At 41.9% G+C, this 16,083-nt stretch overlaps 1 protein-coding gene across 2 annotated transcripts in view; it reads left to right on the top strand.

Annotated features, from left to right (window-relative positions):
* The window catches only part of Cep135 (centrosomal protein 135), a 69,522-nt gene that overhangs the window by 30,580 nt on the left and 22,859 nt on the right, over nucleotides 1–16,083 (top strand). For both annotated transcript variants that reach the window (XM_004665342.2, XM_045130274.1), the window contains exons 12-17: nucleotides 28–180; nucleotides 1,547–1,699; nucleotides 7,740–7,817; nucleotides 14,246–14,397; nucleotides 15,732–15,847; nucleotides 15,915–16,069. In XM_004665342.2, the coding sequence (XP_004665399.2) occupies nucleotides 28–180; nucleotides 1,547–1,699; nucleotides 7,740–7,817; nucleotides 14,246–14,397; nucleotides 15,732–15,847; nucleotides 15,915–16,069 (807 nt within the window). The remainder of the gene's footprint in view (nucleotides 1–27; nucleotides 181–1,546; nucleotides 1,700–7,739; nucleotides 7,818–14,245; nucleotides 14,398–15,731; nucleotides 15,848–15,914; nucleotides 16,070–16,083) is intronic.

The raw sequence follows: 16,083 nt of genomic DNA, 5'->3' as shown, positions 1-16,083 counted from the left end.
ATATCTTCTGTCTTTTCATTGTTTCAGGGTGATTTCAATTCAGATATTCAGATGGTTACCAGAGAAAGAGATGAACTCCAGCGCATGCTAGAAAGATTTGAAAAATATATGGAAGATATACAGTCCAATGTTAAACTATTGACAGCAGAAAGAGATAAACTCAGTGTCTTGTATAATGAAGTAAGAAGTTCATTATAATTAATTCAACAGGTTATTTCGACCCAGTTAATAATAGTGTATCATTGTGTGTGCTTCAGACTCACCCGGCGCCTGTGTCTTGCGGTGCTCGTCCATAATCAGGATTGCAGGCAGTGCTGCCGCTCACTGTCTCCCTGCTCTCCAAGCAGACCCTTCTCTCCCTTCTTCATATTTCTGTCAGGTCAACTAGGAATAGTTCTCAAATATGTCTTAAACATCCAAACTAATTCTAGAGCTATCTGTTCATGACTCTGAACCAAATTACTCTGACTGGGAATTTTTGGTTTTTTGAGGTAGGGTCTGGCTCTAGCCCAGGCTGACCTGGAACTCACTATGGTGTCTCAGGTGACCTCAAACTCATAGTGCTCCTCCTACCTCTGCCTCCCAAGTGCTGGGACTAAAGGTGTGCATGCCATGCCCGGCCCCTTACTGCGATTTTCATACATGCCTCACCATGAGGAAAGGACTCCAGGGAAGAGGTAATTGTAGACTGATCCCTTTATAAAATAGGTTGACTTGTCAGAGGGGAAGTTGTATCTGAGCAAATCATGGCCTCTGTCCTGAGACTTGTACCCATGCCCATCTCCAGTGATGTCCTGTAGATATCTTGATAGGTGGAAGCATAGAATGGAAAATATTTTTATTATTTATTTGTGTGTGTGTATAGATGTGCCAGAGGTTCCTGCAACTCCAAATAAGGTACATGGACTACTACTTGCCTAGCTTTACATAGGTGCTAGGGATTTAACCAGGGCCGACAGGCTCTTTAAGCAAGCTGCTTTAACTGCCGAACCATCTCCCTAGCCTATGAGTCATTTGCCTTTTTTCTTTTCCTTTTAAGGTTTGGCAGTACAGATTCATCAACTTAACAATATCCTCACAATAGACTTAGAATTCAGCTTTCTTGGAATTACATAGTTAATTGTTTTTTAAAAAATATTTTTATTTATTTGTTTGCAAGCAGATTGATAGTAAGAGTGAGTATGGACATGCTGGTGGGCCTTTTGCCGGCCACAAATGAATTCCAGATGCATGCACCACTTTGTGAATCTGGGTTTACGTGGGTACTGGGGAACTGAACCCTGGTTGGCAGTCTTTGCAAGCAAGTACCTGTTACTCCTTAGTCATCGTCCCTGCCCACCATGTGCTGAATTCTTACCTGTCCACCTGCTGTCTAGTTTCCAACATTTTATGGCTCTGCCTCTCTCAATCTGTCTTTATAACTTTAGTATTTTAATACTTTTATCTGGATTTGGAAGAGAACTAAAGTGGCATATGTTCAGTTTATCCTTTAAAAAAACAAAAGTGAAATACATCCAGAGTGTTTTTTATGTCTTAATATTTCAAGGCTCAGGAAGAATTATCTGCACTGAAACAGGAATCCATGCAAACTCCCATCCCCAGTAATCTTGTTAGCCTAATGGAAAAGGAAAAAGAACTGGCACTATCTGACTTAAGAAGGATTATGGCAGAAAAGGAAACCTTAAGAGAAAAGTTAAAAGTAAGTAATACAATGACATATTTTTGAAAGGTAATTTGTTAAGAAAGATTTTATATGGACATTTTCCTATTAAGTTTTTGTTGAGAATATATGCCTGGATTGAGGGTGAGTAGTAACAGCATGCTGGCCAAAATTGAGCTACCTTGTTCATGTATGGCTTGTCGCTAATAATGGGAAAAATACCGCAATAGAGACATTTCACTGGTAGTAAAGTATTACTGGAACTTGTTACTGTCTATAGCTGCTCGTATGCCACAGGAGTGAGACATTACAGGGACACATTTGCCAACAAACCTTAAAATAATTGATTTCTATAGCAAATCCTGGAAAGGAAAATTTTCATATAAAGTGACTCTCTCTCTCTCTCTCTGCCTTTTATATATTTATTTATTTTTGTTTGGTTTTTCAAAGTAAGGTCTCACTCTAGCCCAGGCTGGCCTGGAATTCACTATATAGTCTCAGGGTGGCCTTGAGCTCTTGGCAATCTTCCTACCTCTGCCTCCTGAGTGCTGAAATTAAAGGCTTGCACCACCACACCTAGCTCTTTCTTTCTTTTAAATGACGCAGATTTTCACTTGCCATGCAATTTATCCATTCAATAAAAGATAGAATCCAGTGTTTAGTGTTTTTACAGTGTTGTACAACCTTTACCATAGTCAATTTTATATTTACTGATTTTCAAGCAGAGAGAGAAGAGAGACAGACAGACAGAATGAGCACACCAGAGCCTCCAGCCACTGCAAACAAACTCCAGAAGCATGCACCACTTTGTGCATCTGGCTTACGTGGGTCCTGGTGAATTGAACTTGAGTCCTTAGGCTACACAGGCAAGCGCCTTAACTGCTAAGCTATCCCTCCAGTGCCCATAATCAATTTTAGAAAAAGTTTCATCAGTACAATAAGACGCCTTTTATTGTTTAGGTCACATCCTGTTTCTTCCAGACCTTTGTAGTTGTAAGTTCTTACTCATCCATTTTCCATTTCTGTGGAGTTTCCTACTCTGGGCACTTTGTAAATGAAATCATTAAATAGTTGTATGTTTTTAAAGTGGTGCTGAGGACTGAATGCTACACTGAGCCAATCCATGTATATGCTTTTAATGTCTGGCCTCTCTCCTGAGCATAATATTTTCAAGGTCCATCCATGAATAATGCTAGTATGAACATTTAAGCACATTTTTTTGTGTGTTTTCATTTCTCTTCAAAAGATAACATGCATTTGGTCACATGGTAACTTCCTGGGTCATGCTAAATCTGTCTTTAACCAAAGTTAGCCATGCCAGTTTCCATTCCTAGCATCAGTGAGTAAGGGTTCTGAGTTCTCTGCCTTCCTACCATAGTTCTCTTACCTTCCACTTTTATGACTCTCATTGTGCAGGTGTGATGCATCCACTGTGCTTTGGATCTGTGCTTCCCACACTAGCTGGTGATGCTGCTTAGCACCCTTCTCTGTGCTCATGGGCCTGCATGGATCTTCTGTTTTGCTAGCTTTGGTTTTGAGCCAGGGTCTTCCTGTATAGCCATATTAGCCTGGACTTCACTATGTAGCTCAAGCTAGCTCAAACTCGTCATGATAATCCTCCTGCCTCACACTCTCGAGTGCTGGAGTTAAAGGTATGCTACCATACCTGACTGTTTTTTGCCCTTTCTCTTTTTATCCTTTTTCTCTTCCTCCTTTTTCTCCTCAGACATTTGAGAAATGTCCATTCAGGTATTTTCCTATTTTTAAGCCGGGTTGTTTCCCTTACCATTACTGGCTTGTAAGATATATCCATATATTTTTGATACAACCCCTTTTCAAATGTTAATTTGTAAAGTACATCTCTCTGTCCTATGGGCCATCCTTAAATCTTCTTGATTATATCTTTCTCTGAAAAGTTTTTGTTTGGATGGAGTCTAGTTTATGTTTTGTTATTTTATTGATTATGCTTTTGTAGTCATAGCTAGGGGAAGTATGCTATATATCCCTTTAATAATATCACAATAAATGTATTACATGTAAGGCACCTAAAACGCTCAGCACACTCTAAGTGCTCAGTGTTATTATTATAAAATCCATAATTTACTTGCAGTTATTATTATAAAATTTGAAAGTGGCGCTAAAGTTAGGAACAAAACCCAGTTTTTTTGGTTTGTTTGAGTTTTGTTTTTTCCTGAGGTAGGTTTTCACTCTAGCTCAGGCTGACCTGGAATTCACTATGTAGTCTCAAGATGGCCTCTAACTCACAGCGATTTTCCTACCTCTGCCTCCTGACTGCTGGGGTTAAAGATGTGTACCACTATTGGCCTGGCAAAACCCAGCATCTTAAGAAGAGTCTTTAGGTCACAAATTTTTAAAGTTTTAGTCCAGAACACAACTTAAGATTTTTAATTGGAGTCTTCTGAAATGCTGCCTTCCAAAAACTACTTATATATATCAGTGTTAAAATTACCAAACAGAAAACTTCTGTGCAGTATGACAGCTCTGAACACAAGCTACTCACTCTTTTCCATATCCATTTAAAAGACCAGAAATACAAAAATGGGACTGAATTTTTATTACAATAGTACGAAAAAGTTGGAAAGAGCTACATTCAAATTACCAGAATCTGGGTTGTAGAAGGCAAGATTTTGTGAACTTGCAACAGATCTTTTATTTCAAAACTAATTATTTGGATTCTTTAGCCATCCCTAATTTTTGTTGTGTGTATGTATGTATGTATGTATGTATGCATGTATGTATGTATGTATATATTTAAGAAAGAGGGAAAGAAGCAGATAGAGGATGAGTGCCCCAGGGCTCCTAGCCACTGCAAAAAAACTCCAGATGTGTGCCCCACCTTCTGCCTCTGGCTTTATATGGGTACTGGGGAATTGAACCTGGGTCCTTTGGCTTTGCTAGCAAGCACCTTAGCCACTAAGCCATCTCTTCAGCCTCTAGTGCTTTTTATTCTCCTGCCCACCCAGTTGTCAAGTCTAGGCATTGTGAGAAAGCCCTTGCTGAAAATTCCCATCTTCTGTTTGCCAAGTCCTGTTGGTGCTGCCTCATGAACATTGCAGGACATTGATGAAGCCTTTCTTGCACGTGCGTGCATGAGTGTGGAGCTGTGTTCCAAGTGCTTGTTTCCATGAGCATCCTCAACAAGTCTTTGTAAAGCCTTTCCCGATAGGTACTGCTTATAGATGAGATCTCTGAACTAGAGCAAATTTAAGTAATGTGCCCAAACCTCACCCATCTGTGACTCAAAAAGAGTGAGGCCACTGAGTTTATGTTCCTCTCAAGTCTGTTTTCTTCCTCTATTGGGCAGCCATCCTGTTTTGGTTGTTACTTTAACACATCTGCTCATCTCAGAACTTTTTTTTTTAATTTTTATTTATTTGAGAATGACAGACAGAGAGAGAAGAGAGTAGGTATGCCAGGGCTTCTAGCCACTGCAAACAAACTCCAGACACGTGTGCCCCCTTGTGCATCTGGCTAACGTGGGTCCCAGGGAATCAAGCCTTGAACCGGGGTTCTTAGGCTTCACAGGCAAGCGCTTAACCACTAAGCCATCTCTCCAGCCCTCATCTCAGAACTTTTAACCTGCATGTTGCAGTCCTCTTTGAAAGAGGTGAATCTGATCATGGCACTTCCTACTTAAAATGCTTTGCCTGCTTTTAAGGACTTGGGTGGTTGGCCCTCACCTGTTTCACAGTCAAGCATCTTTTCCTGCTGAGCTCTGCCCTCCTCTAGGTTCCTTGCTTAGCAGACTTTGTCCTGCCGCCAGCCTTCCACATTGACTGCTGATGCCTTTTTTCCTATTCTGATCCCTCTTTTAACTACAGGTTGGTTAATGAACACTGGAGTCTAGATTCCTTTTGATACATGATCTGAAAGTTCCTTCTAGAAGAGTGTTCATGAATTCTTATGTATTTATTTTAGAGACAGTCTCATGGTGGCCAAGACTGGCCTGAAGTTGCTGTGTAGCTGAGGATGAGCTTGAACCCTGGATCCCTTGCCTTCATGGTTTTCTCTTAGTGTGTGTGTGTGTGTGTGTGTGTGTGTGTCTGTGTGTCTGTGTGTGTCTGTGTGTCTGTTTGTCTCTCTCTCTCTCTCTCTCTCTCTGTGTGTGTGTGTGTGTGTATGTGTGTGTGTGCATATGTATGTGTAAGCACGTGAGAATGGAGGCCAGAGGTTGACATCAGTGTTTTCCTTAACTTCACCTTAATTTTTGGGACAGGGTCTTGCATTGAACACAGAACTCGCCAGTTTGTCTAGACAAGCGAAGGTTCCCAACAAGCCCTTGGGATCCTTCTGTGTCCGTACTTCAGTGCTGCAATGACACGTGTGTACCACCTTGCCCAGCCTTTTCTCTTACGTGGCATCTAGAGATCTGAACCTGGATCTTCATGCTTGTACGGCAAACACTTTACCAAGTGAGCCATCAGCCCAGCCCCCCAATTTTTAGCTTTATAAAAACAATCAACTAGTTCCTTATACAATTAAATATACACTTGTCCTGAGGACCCAAACTTTGGTATTTACTGACATAATTGAATATTATTTTTAAGCAAATACTACATGGTGGAGAAAATTTATATCCACTCTCTTAATCAGTGTTAAAAATCAGGAAGAAAACATAATTCTAGTCAAGTGATGGTCAAGAAACTATCCATATATACCACAGAGTACTCCAAGCCAGTACAAAGTAACTGTGTATGAAGGAGTTGGGGTGTAGCTCATAATAGCACCTGCCCAACATGTTTAATCTCTTTTTATTTATTTATTTGAGAGTGATAGACACAGAGAGAAAGACAGATAGAGGGAGAGAGAGAGAATGGGCGCGCCAGGGCTTCCAGCCTCTGCAAACGAACTCCAGACGCGTGCGCCCCCTTGTGCATCTGGCTAACGTGGGATCTGGGGAACCGAGCCTCGAACCGGGGTCCTTAGGCTTCACAGGCAAGCGCTTAACCGCTAAACCATCTCTCCAGCCCTAATCTCTTGCTTAAGATCTGTCTTTCCTACTAGACTGTATATAAGTTATGAAGTTAGAGAATATTTACTGCTGTATTCCTAACACTGTGCTTGGTACTTGGTATAGAGTATATATTAACAGTGTTTGAATGAATAAGTGAATAAAACAGCAGTATTTCTTTTAACCAAATGTATAACCCATAAATGAGATGTAGTTTTAAGTAAATAGCTTGGATAGAATATGGGTCTAACCAGAGAAACACCATGAATGTTATACTGCTTGTCCTATACACAGCAGTAGTACCTAGCCAAAAGCTAGCCCTTACTTATATATTGTTAGCCAGGCTAGTCTAAAAACCAGGATTTTGTGTGATCTTGTGGTCTGTTTCCTATGTCTTTCTGATCCTGTATTTTCTTCCTTGTACCTTATTTTCCTTATATCTCAAACAGAGCTCAGGGGTAGAGCTGTTGCTTAACATGCATGAGGTCTTGGGTTTTATCGTCAGTACTATTGAGAAATGAGGGGCTGGAGGAATCGTTTAGTGGTTAAGGCGCTTGCCTGCAAGGCTGAAGGACTGAGGTTCAAGTCTCCAGGACCCACTTAACCAGGTGCACAAGGTGGCACTTGTGTCTGCAGTTCATTTGCAGCAGCTGGAGGCCCTGGTGTGCCAATTCTTTCTCTCTCTTTCTTTCTGTCTCACTCTCAAATAAATAATATTTTTTTTTAAACCTGCATGCAAAAAATGAAATGGAGAATCATCCTTACATCTTCTCCCTTGAAAGCATATTTCTGAGCCTGTTACTTACTGCAATGTTTTTTACCTTTCATACTTGTGCTAATGTGGAATGATCTGTGTAAGTCTTTATAAATGAATCCATATCACCTGTCTTCTTCTGTGTCCCATGTAGAGGTAGTGAATGTAAAAGATCAGAACCTATTGTGCGTTTTCTCTTTTAAGCAAATGCATTGTTTTTGTGAAACATGTAATGATTTTCTAAAACATTTTTGTGTCTTATAAAATGACAAAGCACTGTAGACTTTTTTCCTTTGGTGATTTTATTTTATTATCTGATGTAAATGAACATTTTCTACAAAATTCTTTTTCAGAATATCCAGGAGATGAGTATTGTTGGAAAATCAGAATTAGAGAAAACTATTGAACACTTGACATACGTCAACCATCAGGTAGTTTATCAAAGGATTTTGGGCATATTGTATTATATTAATGAATGGATGAATGAGCCAGTTATGCTTTTAATACAGTGTATGTATGTAAACTTATAATATTCAACACATGTGTGAACTGTGAAGGCTGAGTACTTGGGTTCAAATCCATCTGCCACCACTTACCTATAGGCAAATTACTTTAGCTATATGTCACCCAATTTCTTCATACAAAGTTGGAATATTGCTAGTATTTGTTAGGGTTTTTATGAAAAGTAAATGGGTTAAGAATACATTTGAAAGAGCCGTATGTGGTGGCGCACACCTTTAGTCCCAACATTTAGTAGGCAGAGGTAAGAGGACCTCCATGAATTCTAGGCCAGCCTGTGACTACGTAGTGAATTCCAGGTCAGCCTGGCTAGAGTGAGACCCTACCTCGAAAAACTTAAAAAAAAAAAAAAAAAAAAAGGAAAGAATACATGTGAAGAGGGCAGGGGAGTTGGCTCAATTGGTAAAGTACCTGTTGTACAAGTGTGAGGACCCTAGTTCAGATCCCAGCACTCATGTAAAAGCTGGACATAGAGCTAAAGAGGTGGGCTCCAGATTCAGTGAGAGACCCTGTTTCAAAAAATTAATATGGACTGTGATTGAGGAAGACTGCTGATGTAGACCTTCACATGCATGTACACACATGTGCCCACACACATACAAACAGGCCCCACACATGCATACACATATACACACACACAAAGAAAGAATATATACAAAGAACTTAGAGCGGACAAAAGAAGTTTATGGGAAGCATTGGTGATCAAAACACATTATAGGGGCTGGAGAGATGGCTTAATGGTTAAGCGCTTGCCTGTGAAGCGTAAGGACCCCAGTTTGAGGCTCAATTCCCCAGGATCCGTGTAAACCAGATGCACAAGGTGGCACATGCATCCGGAGTTTGTTTGCAGTGGCTGGAGGCCCTGGTGCACCCATTCTCTCTCTCTTTTTTTTCTCTCTGCCTCTTTCTCTCTCTCTCTCTGTCTGTTGCTCTCAAATAAATAAAATAAAAAACACATTATATACATATGCAATAAAAATAAGTAAGTAAAAGAACTTAGACTGCTACCTGGCTGTTAGCTATGATTGCTTTGGTTTTAGTCTCGTAAAACGATTGTGGAATGTAGACAGAGTAGAAAGTAAAACTCTCTGTCGCCCCTCATTATGCTCATCCCTCTGTATGTGTGGGAGGTGGCTAGACCAGCTCAGGTACAGCTCGGAGGATGTTCAAGTGCCTTATATTAGGTAGCTCATGATTAAATATGTATGTCATCCCACGCACGTGAAAGAATCGCTAGCCCACAATACCTTATACAGTGTAACTGCTACGTAAGTCAGTGTACCATATTTTATTGCCTTTTTCCTAATTTTTGTTACTGTCTCTTAACTTAAAAAACTCTTCACATTCTATACTCCCAGGTAGCTGATTTTTTTCTCTCCCATTGTGGATTGTGTGTCCAGCTTCTTTTGCATGCCTGGTAATTTTAGATTGGATGTCAGGCAGTGGGACCTTCGCTTGCCCTCTTGGTTGCTAGCCAGCGCAGGTTTGTTATTTTTGCTCTCAGGTATTGAGGACAAACTCTGAGCCTTGTACGTGTGAGGCCGGTACTCTGCCTGAGTTGGACTCCATGCCTTACATGGTTGGCTCTTGAGCACCTGCTGGATGCAGTTATCTGTATGGGAAGCAGCCTGGTACTTTGCGACCACACGTTTGGTGGAAGAAGGAAGCAGCATAGCATTTAGTCTTGCACTGATTTTCTTCTACACTTGGGACTATACTACCTGTTGCTGTGTTCATTCTGATGTTGTGGATGGCTAATGCAAACAAGAGCTATTCTCAGGCCTGTGTGGACCTGGAACATCGTCCTTCTACTGCTCCGTGTTCCTCCTTGGCTTTGGTTAGCTCTCTGTGAGCTCTGCTCAGCTGAAGGCTCCCTTCCCAGATCTCTGTACAGTTTCCTCCAGCATCTGCCCTGCACACTCTAGCTGTCTTGGCTTCCCTTCACTCACAGTCCTATCATCTGAACCTAGGTTCCACTGGGTTCCTTTTCTGATGCCACAACCTAGAAAACTTGTAGGCAGTAAGTTGGAGCACTTGTAAAGTTCACCTCACTTGCCTCTTATCTCGTAGGGGTCAGAACTTTTGCATTAGTTACTTTTCTTATTACTGTGACCAAGTACCCAAGAGAAGCAACTTTTAACAAAAAAAGGTATGGGGCTGGAGAGATGGCTCAGTGGTTAAAGACCCTTACTTGCAAAGTCTGATGGCCTGGGTTCCATTCCACAATACCCACATAAAGCCAGATGCACAAGGTGGTACATGCACTTGGAGTTCATTTGCAGTGGCAAGAAGCCCTGGTGTGCCCATTCATATTCTCACTATTTCTCTCTTTCCTTGCAAATGAATAATAAAAAATTTTTAAAGGTGTGATTTTTATCTTGGTTCATAGTCCCAGAAGCCACTTTACCAGGATGCTGTGGCAGAACATCACAGTAGTGGGAAGAGGTGGTGGAGGAGCTTCTTGTAGGACAGAAAGAGACAGAGGCAGTAGAGAAAGATCCAGTACCACGTTTCTTTTCTAATTAATGTATCTATTTATTTATTTGAGAGCGACAGACAGAGGAAGAGGAAGAGAGGGAGAGAGAGAGAGAGAGAGAGAATGGGCGCGCCAGGGCCTCCAGCCTCTGCAAACGAACTCGACACATGCACCCCCGTGCATCTGGCTAACGTGGGACCTGGGGAATCGAGCCTCAAACCAGGGTCCTTAGGCTTCACAGGCAAGCGCTTAACCACTAAGCCATCTCTCCAGCCCCAGTAACACGTTTCTTTATGACATTGATACGCACGCTGTGTTTTGATTTTCTTTCCACCTGCCTTCCCTCTCACTGTCCCCACTTCCCTCCTGTGCCGCTCTACCCCCGGTCCTTCTTTCCACTTTCCTGCCACGTGTGTTATTCTGTCGTCCTTCCATTCTGCTTTTTTGTTGTTATATTGGTGGTGGGTTTTCAAGGTAGGGTCTCGCTCCAGTCCAGTCTGACCTGGAATTCACTATGTAGTCTCAGGGTGGCCTCGAACTCGCAGCCATGCTACTACCTCTGCTTCCCGAGTGCTGGGATTAAAGGTGTGCACCACCACGCCTGGCATATTCTGCTCCTTAAGGCCTCTTTTCCCCCTTTGATGGGCCCCTTTCTAGTTTAATAGCCTTTATCCACTCAACTCCACTTAAATATACATATTTAACAATTGTAAGCTAGGATCTACATATGGTCAAGACAAGCAGTATTTGTCTTTCTGAGCCTAGGTTACCTCACTTCATACAGTATTTTCTACTTCTATCCATTTTCCTATGAATTTTATAATTTCATTTTTCTTTATGGCTGAGAAAAATTCCATTGTATATGTACCACATTTTCATTATCCATTAATCTGTTGATGGACATCCAAGTTGACTTAATTTCCTTGCTCTATGAGTTACTGTCTCAGTGCTGGAACAAAACACAGGACCAGAATTAGCTTGAGGAAGGAAAGGTTTATTTTTGGCCTCCGCTTTCAAGAGGCAGCCCCACGTGACAGGGGAGCATGGAAGGTTGGTGAAGCTTGTCGTGAAGTGGGAGGACCCGAGCTCAGGTACCCAGCACCTGTAAAGGCCAGGCACCCAGAGCAGCCCGTCCGTAATTGCAGCGCTCAAGAGGTGGGGGCGCGTTGGGGGTGCCCCGGGGAGAGGCGCACTAGCTGCATTGGCAAGCACTGAGCTCCACTGAGGCCGCCTCCGTAAACAAGGCAGAGAGCGAGGAAGACCTCTGATGTGCACCCTGGCCTCGATAGCACATCCAGTGCACATGCACCTCACACGTGTAAGCACTCTTACACACGTGCACACACTACACACACAACAAAAAGATTATTTACAGCTTTGAATTTTCAATGGTATAGTTTTTAAAGATATGCAGGAGACAATCTTAGCCTGAGAGCAGTCACTTACAGCATTTGCTATATGGGACATCATTCTCAACATTTTAGATATATTATTCTCACGACAGCTGTGAAGTGATTATTACTGTTACCCTCATTTCACAGATAAGGAAACTGAGACAGAAGGGAACCCTACCCAAGGTCACATAGCTGCCAGGTGGCTGGGGCCAGAGCATGTGCTACTGAGCCACACATAAGCATGTGTGAGTGAGTGCTTAGAGGAAGTCTAGATAAGCAGGGGTTGCCTTCACAGGCACCCTTGTTTGTCTAATAACAGTAAATTGGACAGACAAATCACTAATTTACAGAAGAACTTGCTACTCATGTAATCACTCCCCCGCCACCGCCAAATTCTACATATGTATAACTATTCCTCATGGAAGAAGAATTTCAAAGTGTTCATAAATACAAATGTTCTAGCTGGGCCTTGTGGCCCAGGTCTGTAATCCCAGATAGTCGAGAGGCTGAAGCAGGATCCTAAGTTCAAGCCCTGCCTGTGTGAGGGAGTAATGTGAGGGCAGCGTGAACAACCCCGTGAGAGTCCATCCAAGAAAGTAAAACAGGCTGGGATGTGTGGAAGAGTGCTCGCCTGTCGCGTTCAGCCTCCAGTACCGGAAAACAAGCAGAACATGTTTTCTACCTCAGTAACAGGGGAGACCCAAACTTACACCACATTAAATCATTTTACGTCCATCAGGTAGGTCATCGGAAATTAAGAAATTGTGACCAGTACCAAACATCTGTACGTCCCGCAGTGCAGTTGGTACTTTGTCCATCAGTTGGCATGGTCTCAGCCTCTCACCTCCTGAGAAGAGCAGCTTAGAGGAGGGAAGGTCCACTGGGCTCGTGGTTTCAGAGGTTCAGTCCATGCTCAGTTCTGTCATGGCTGCAGGTCCAGACGGAGGCCTAGTGAAGCTCACAGCAGGGCAGCCAGCAAGCGGAAAATGAGGAGAAAGTACATCCTCCAAGCAGTGTCGTCAGCGACCTACTTCCTAAAGCTTCCACCCTCTCCTAAATACTGCCAGCTGGGATGCAAGCCTTCAGTCCCTGAGCTTGTGGGGGACATTTCATGTCCTAATATAACAGGCATGATTATAGCAACCACATGCTCTCGAGTCCAAGGTTCCATTTCTAGAAAGGTATGGTCGGTGGTGTGGGTCCACATGCCCTCTCCATGCTGATTTCATGAATTGAGTTACAATCAGATACTGACTCACCCATTTCTGTCTGTGTTGTCTGCCCATTTTGGAGCTTCACTGGGGTGATGGTGACAAGCTGTAGGCCCCACAAAGCCTAAAATGTGTTCTAATGGCATGTGATGGAAATTCATACAGTGGCGCATTATTGAGTAGCAAACATGAATGAACAGCATGTGTGAATTTTACAGGCACATGTTGCACCAAAAGAGCAGATTGCTGAAGAAAGCGTGTAGTACGATTCCACTGTGTGCAGTTCAGAGACAAGCAGCACCTTGCCTAGGAGGTAACAGGAAGGTGGTGCTAAGGAAGTGAGAAGCCTGATGCTGTGGCAGCATCTGCAGTGCCCGCTCCTGGGGAGGCTGAGGCAGGAAAGCCTGAGCACGGGAGTTCGGGCAGCACAAGACCCCAGCTCAGAAGCAAAACGAAAGCAAGAAAAGAGACGCAGGGTGGTGGGTTCTGTGGGGCAGGAAGTAGAGGATGAAACTGAGGATTGCCTACCAAAGGTCAGGTCGCATTTTAATCCACATGATAGATGCACAGCTCTTCCTTTTGTTTGATTCTTTGTATTGTACATGTCCTCCTCTTTGTGAAAGATGGGTGTGTTTGCTTGTCTGTTCCCACGTCAAATCCATGTTTTAATTACAGAAGCTTTCTGGTTTGTTTGAATTTTAACATAAAAATAAGCTACCATCCTTTTAAAAGAGGTTCAGTTCAGATGTTTACTGGAATGTCATTGGATTACAATTATTTGAGGGACATTTTCATACATTCATAGTATTATGTTGATTTGCAGAGAAACATCAGGCTTCACATCAAGTCAGGGTCTAGTTTATGCCTTTCAGGAATTTTTTCCCTTCTAATTTTTGCCCATTTTATAGCTCTAATATTTTTTAGCTCTGGCTTTTGCTTAATTCCTGCCTTCTTACTGTTTTTTTAAAGTTTCTCCAATTTTTCATTCTGCTAAGGTTTTCCTTCCTGTTTCATTATTGCTGTAGATATACTCTTTTCTCTCATGTTTTTGTTTTTATGTCTCACTTCCATGTCAGTGAGGAGAGGTAAATGTTTATGCCCATTCTGATGTGTAGGACCTTAGCTTATACATAACATTAAAATTTTTACTATAACTTATTTCCTTAGTTATCTTCCAGAAATATTGTCAGAGCACCTATGAAAAATAAAATTAAGACTTTAACATATATTCCTATTGCTTTATTAAATTTAAATTATAGCTTGAAAGTGAGAAATATGAATTGAAATCTAAAATATTAGTGATGAAAGAGACGATAGAGTCATTGGAGAACAAAGCAGCACTCCAAGCTCAGAAACTCAGCCATGTGGCTGGTGACTCGTGTCATCAGAAAACAGAGGTGAACTCTCTGAGGTGAGTTACTGAAGCTTTTGTTGTCACTGTCTGGGACGCGCTTCCGTTTATGGAAGGTTCCTTACCATGGCATTTTGGACTGTGCCTTTGAGTAGTAAGTAGTTTCTGAGGCTGACTTAGTGGCACAGGCACCTGGGAGCTCTTGAGAAGTGTGAATGTGTAGGGTTAATCCTTAGCTGTACTGGTTTACTGAATAAATCTGGGTAGACTTGGGACATATGTATTTTTGGAACTTTCACAGATTAACATGCTATTAGGCAAGATTTTGAACCTAGCTCCTTTTAAAGTCCATCCCAGTACTTCAGATGCCTCGTAACCTTTGAGTAGGAATGCTGAAAATTTTAAGATCTTTTGCTACATGCTAGTTTTCTTCTTGTCTCTTTTAAAGGAATATAAATTCTGAATGTTTTAGGTTCTGTTTTTAACCTTTTCTGATTTAGAGATAAATGTTTAACCAAGGGGTGGGGCACCCGGATATAGAGTGCATTTTAGGAGGCTAATTGGGTGCAGTAAGCAATGTGGATTTGAAGCCTTGGGACAGATGATAAGCAGTGCAGAGCACAGAGGCAAAGTTAAGAAACATTACTTACATAAATCAAAAAAGTGACTTATGTGGAGATAAAAGTGAGATACAGTGATCCACAGTCTACACTCGGGATAGTGGGATGTTGGCTGGCCATTTACCAAGTTCAAATACATAAGACTCAGAAAAGGGAAAGCTTCCGTGTAAGGTTTCTTCTGGACTACACAGTGCCCTAAAAAGAAGCTCAGCAGAAGGTGCTGCCCTCAAGAGTACTGGGAAATCTTTGTCTAAATGACATTTACAGTGAGGATTAGGAGAAAGGTCTGATGTCAACAAAACATCGTATCTATGAAACTGAAGCAGTCATGAAGTGGTGACACCTTAAGATCAGGAAGGAAGGAATAGTGATGAGCTGAGAAGAGATTGGCAAGTTGTAACTGAAGGGTTACTAAACAGCAGACTGGCTACTGCAGAAATCCAAGGTGAAATAGAAACAAGTAAGAAATTTGCCTGAAGCTCAGGAAAATGGGAAAACAAGAACTGTAAATTACCAAGAAGCTTCTAGAAGAGAGAACAGAATTAATTGGATTTTATGCTATACTATTTTTAAGAAGATGGGACCATTTTGAAGAAGAATGGTGAATAGAAGGAAAAAAAAAGTTATATAATGCCATTGATTATACCTGAAGAGCCTTAAAATAAGAAATAAGATAAAGTTTAGTAAGAAATGTTCAATGTTTCTGAGACCTCGTATTTACGAAGTATTTCAACGCAAAAATAAAGAACCCGCTTGTATTGTTGCTGGTTTCAGGTCATTGAACGAGCAGCTGCAGCAGTCCCTTGACGACTGTCAGCAGCGACTTTCCATCAAAAGGAGCGAGCTTGAGTCGGCCCGAGAGCGCATTGCCACGCTGCAGAGCAACATAGGTAAGGCTTTAAATCCTGCTTCTCCGACGCAGCTTACTGTGCCTAACAACCACTCTGTCCCTTCCAGAGCAACTGCAGCTGAAAATGACCTCACAGAATGAGGAGGCCCATGTGATGAAAAAGACCATTGGTGTAATCGACAAGGAGAAAGACTTTCTCCAGGAGACAGTAGATGAGAAGACAGAAAAGATTGCAAACTTGCAGGAAAACCTGGCTAGTAAAGTATGTTCTGGTTA

This window comes from Jaculus jaculus, chromosome 11, assembly GCF_020740685.1.
Source record: "Jaculus jaculus isolate mJacJac1 chromosome 11, mJacJac1.mat.Y.cur, whole genome shotgun sequence".
NCBI classification, from domain to species: Eukaryota; Metazoa; Chordata; class Mammalia; order Rodentia; family Dipodidae; genus Jaculus; species Jaculus jaculus.
The sequence above is the reverse complement of the archived record's forward strand: the minus strand, read 5'-3'. Positions and strand labels throughout refer to the sequence as shown.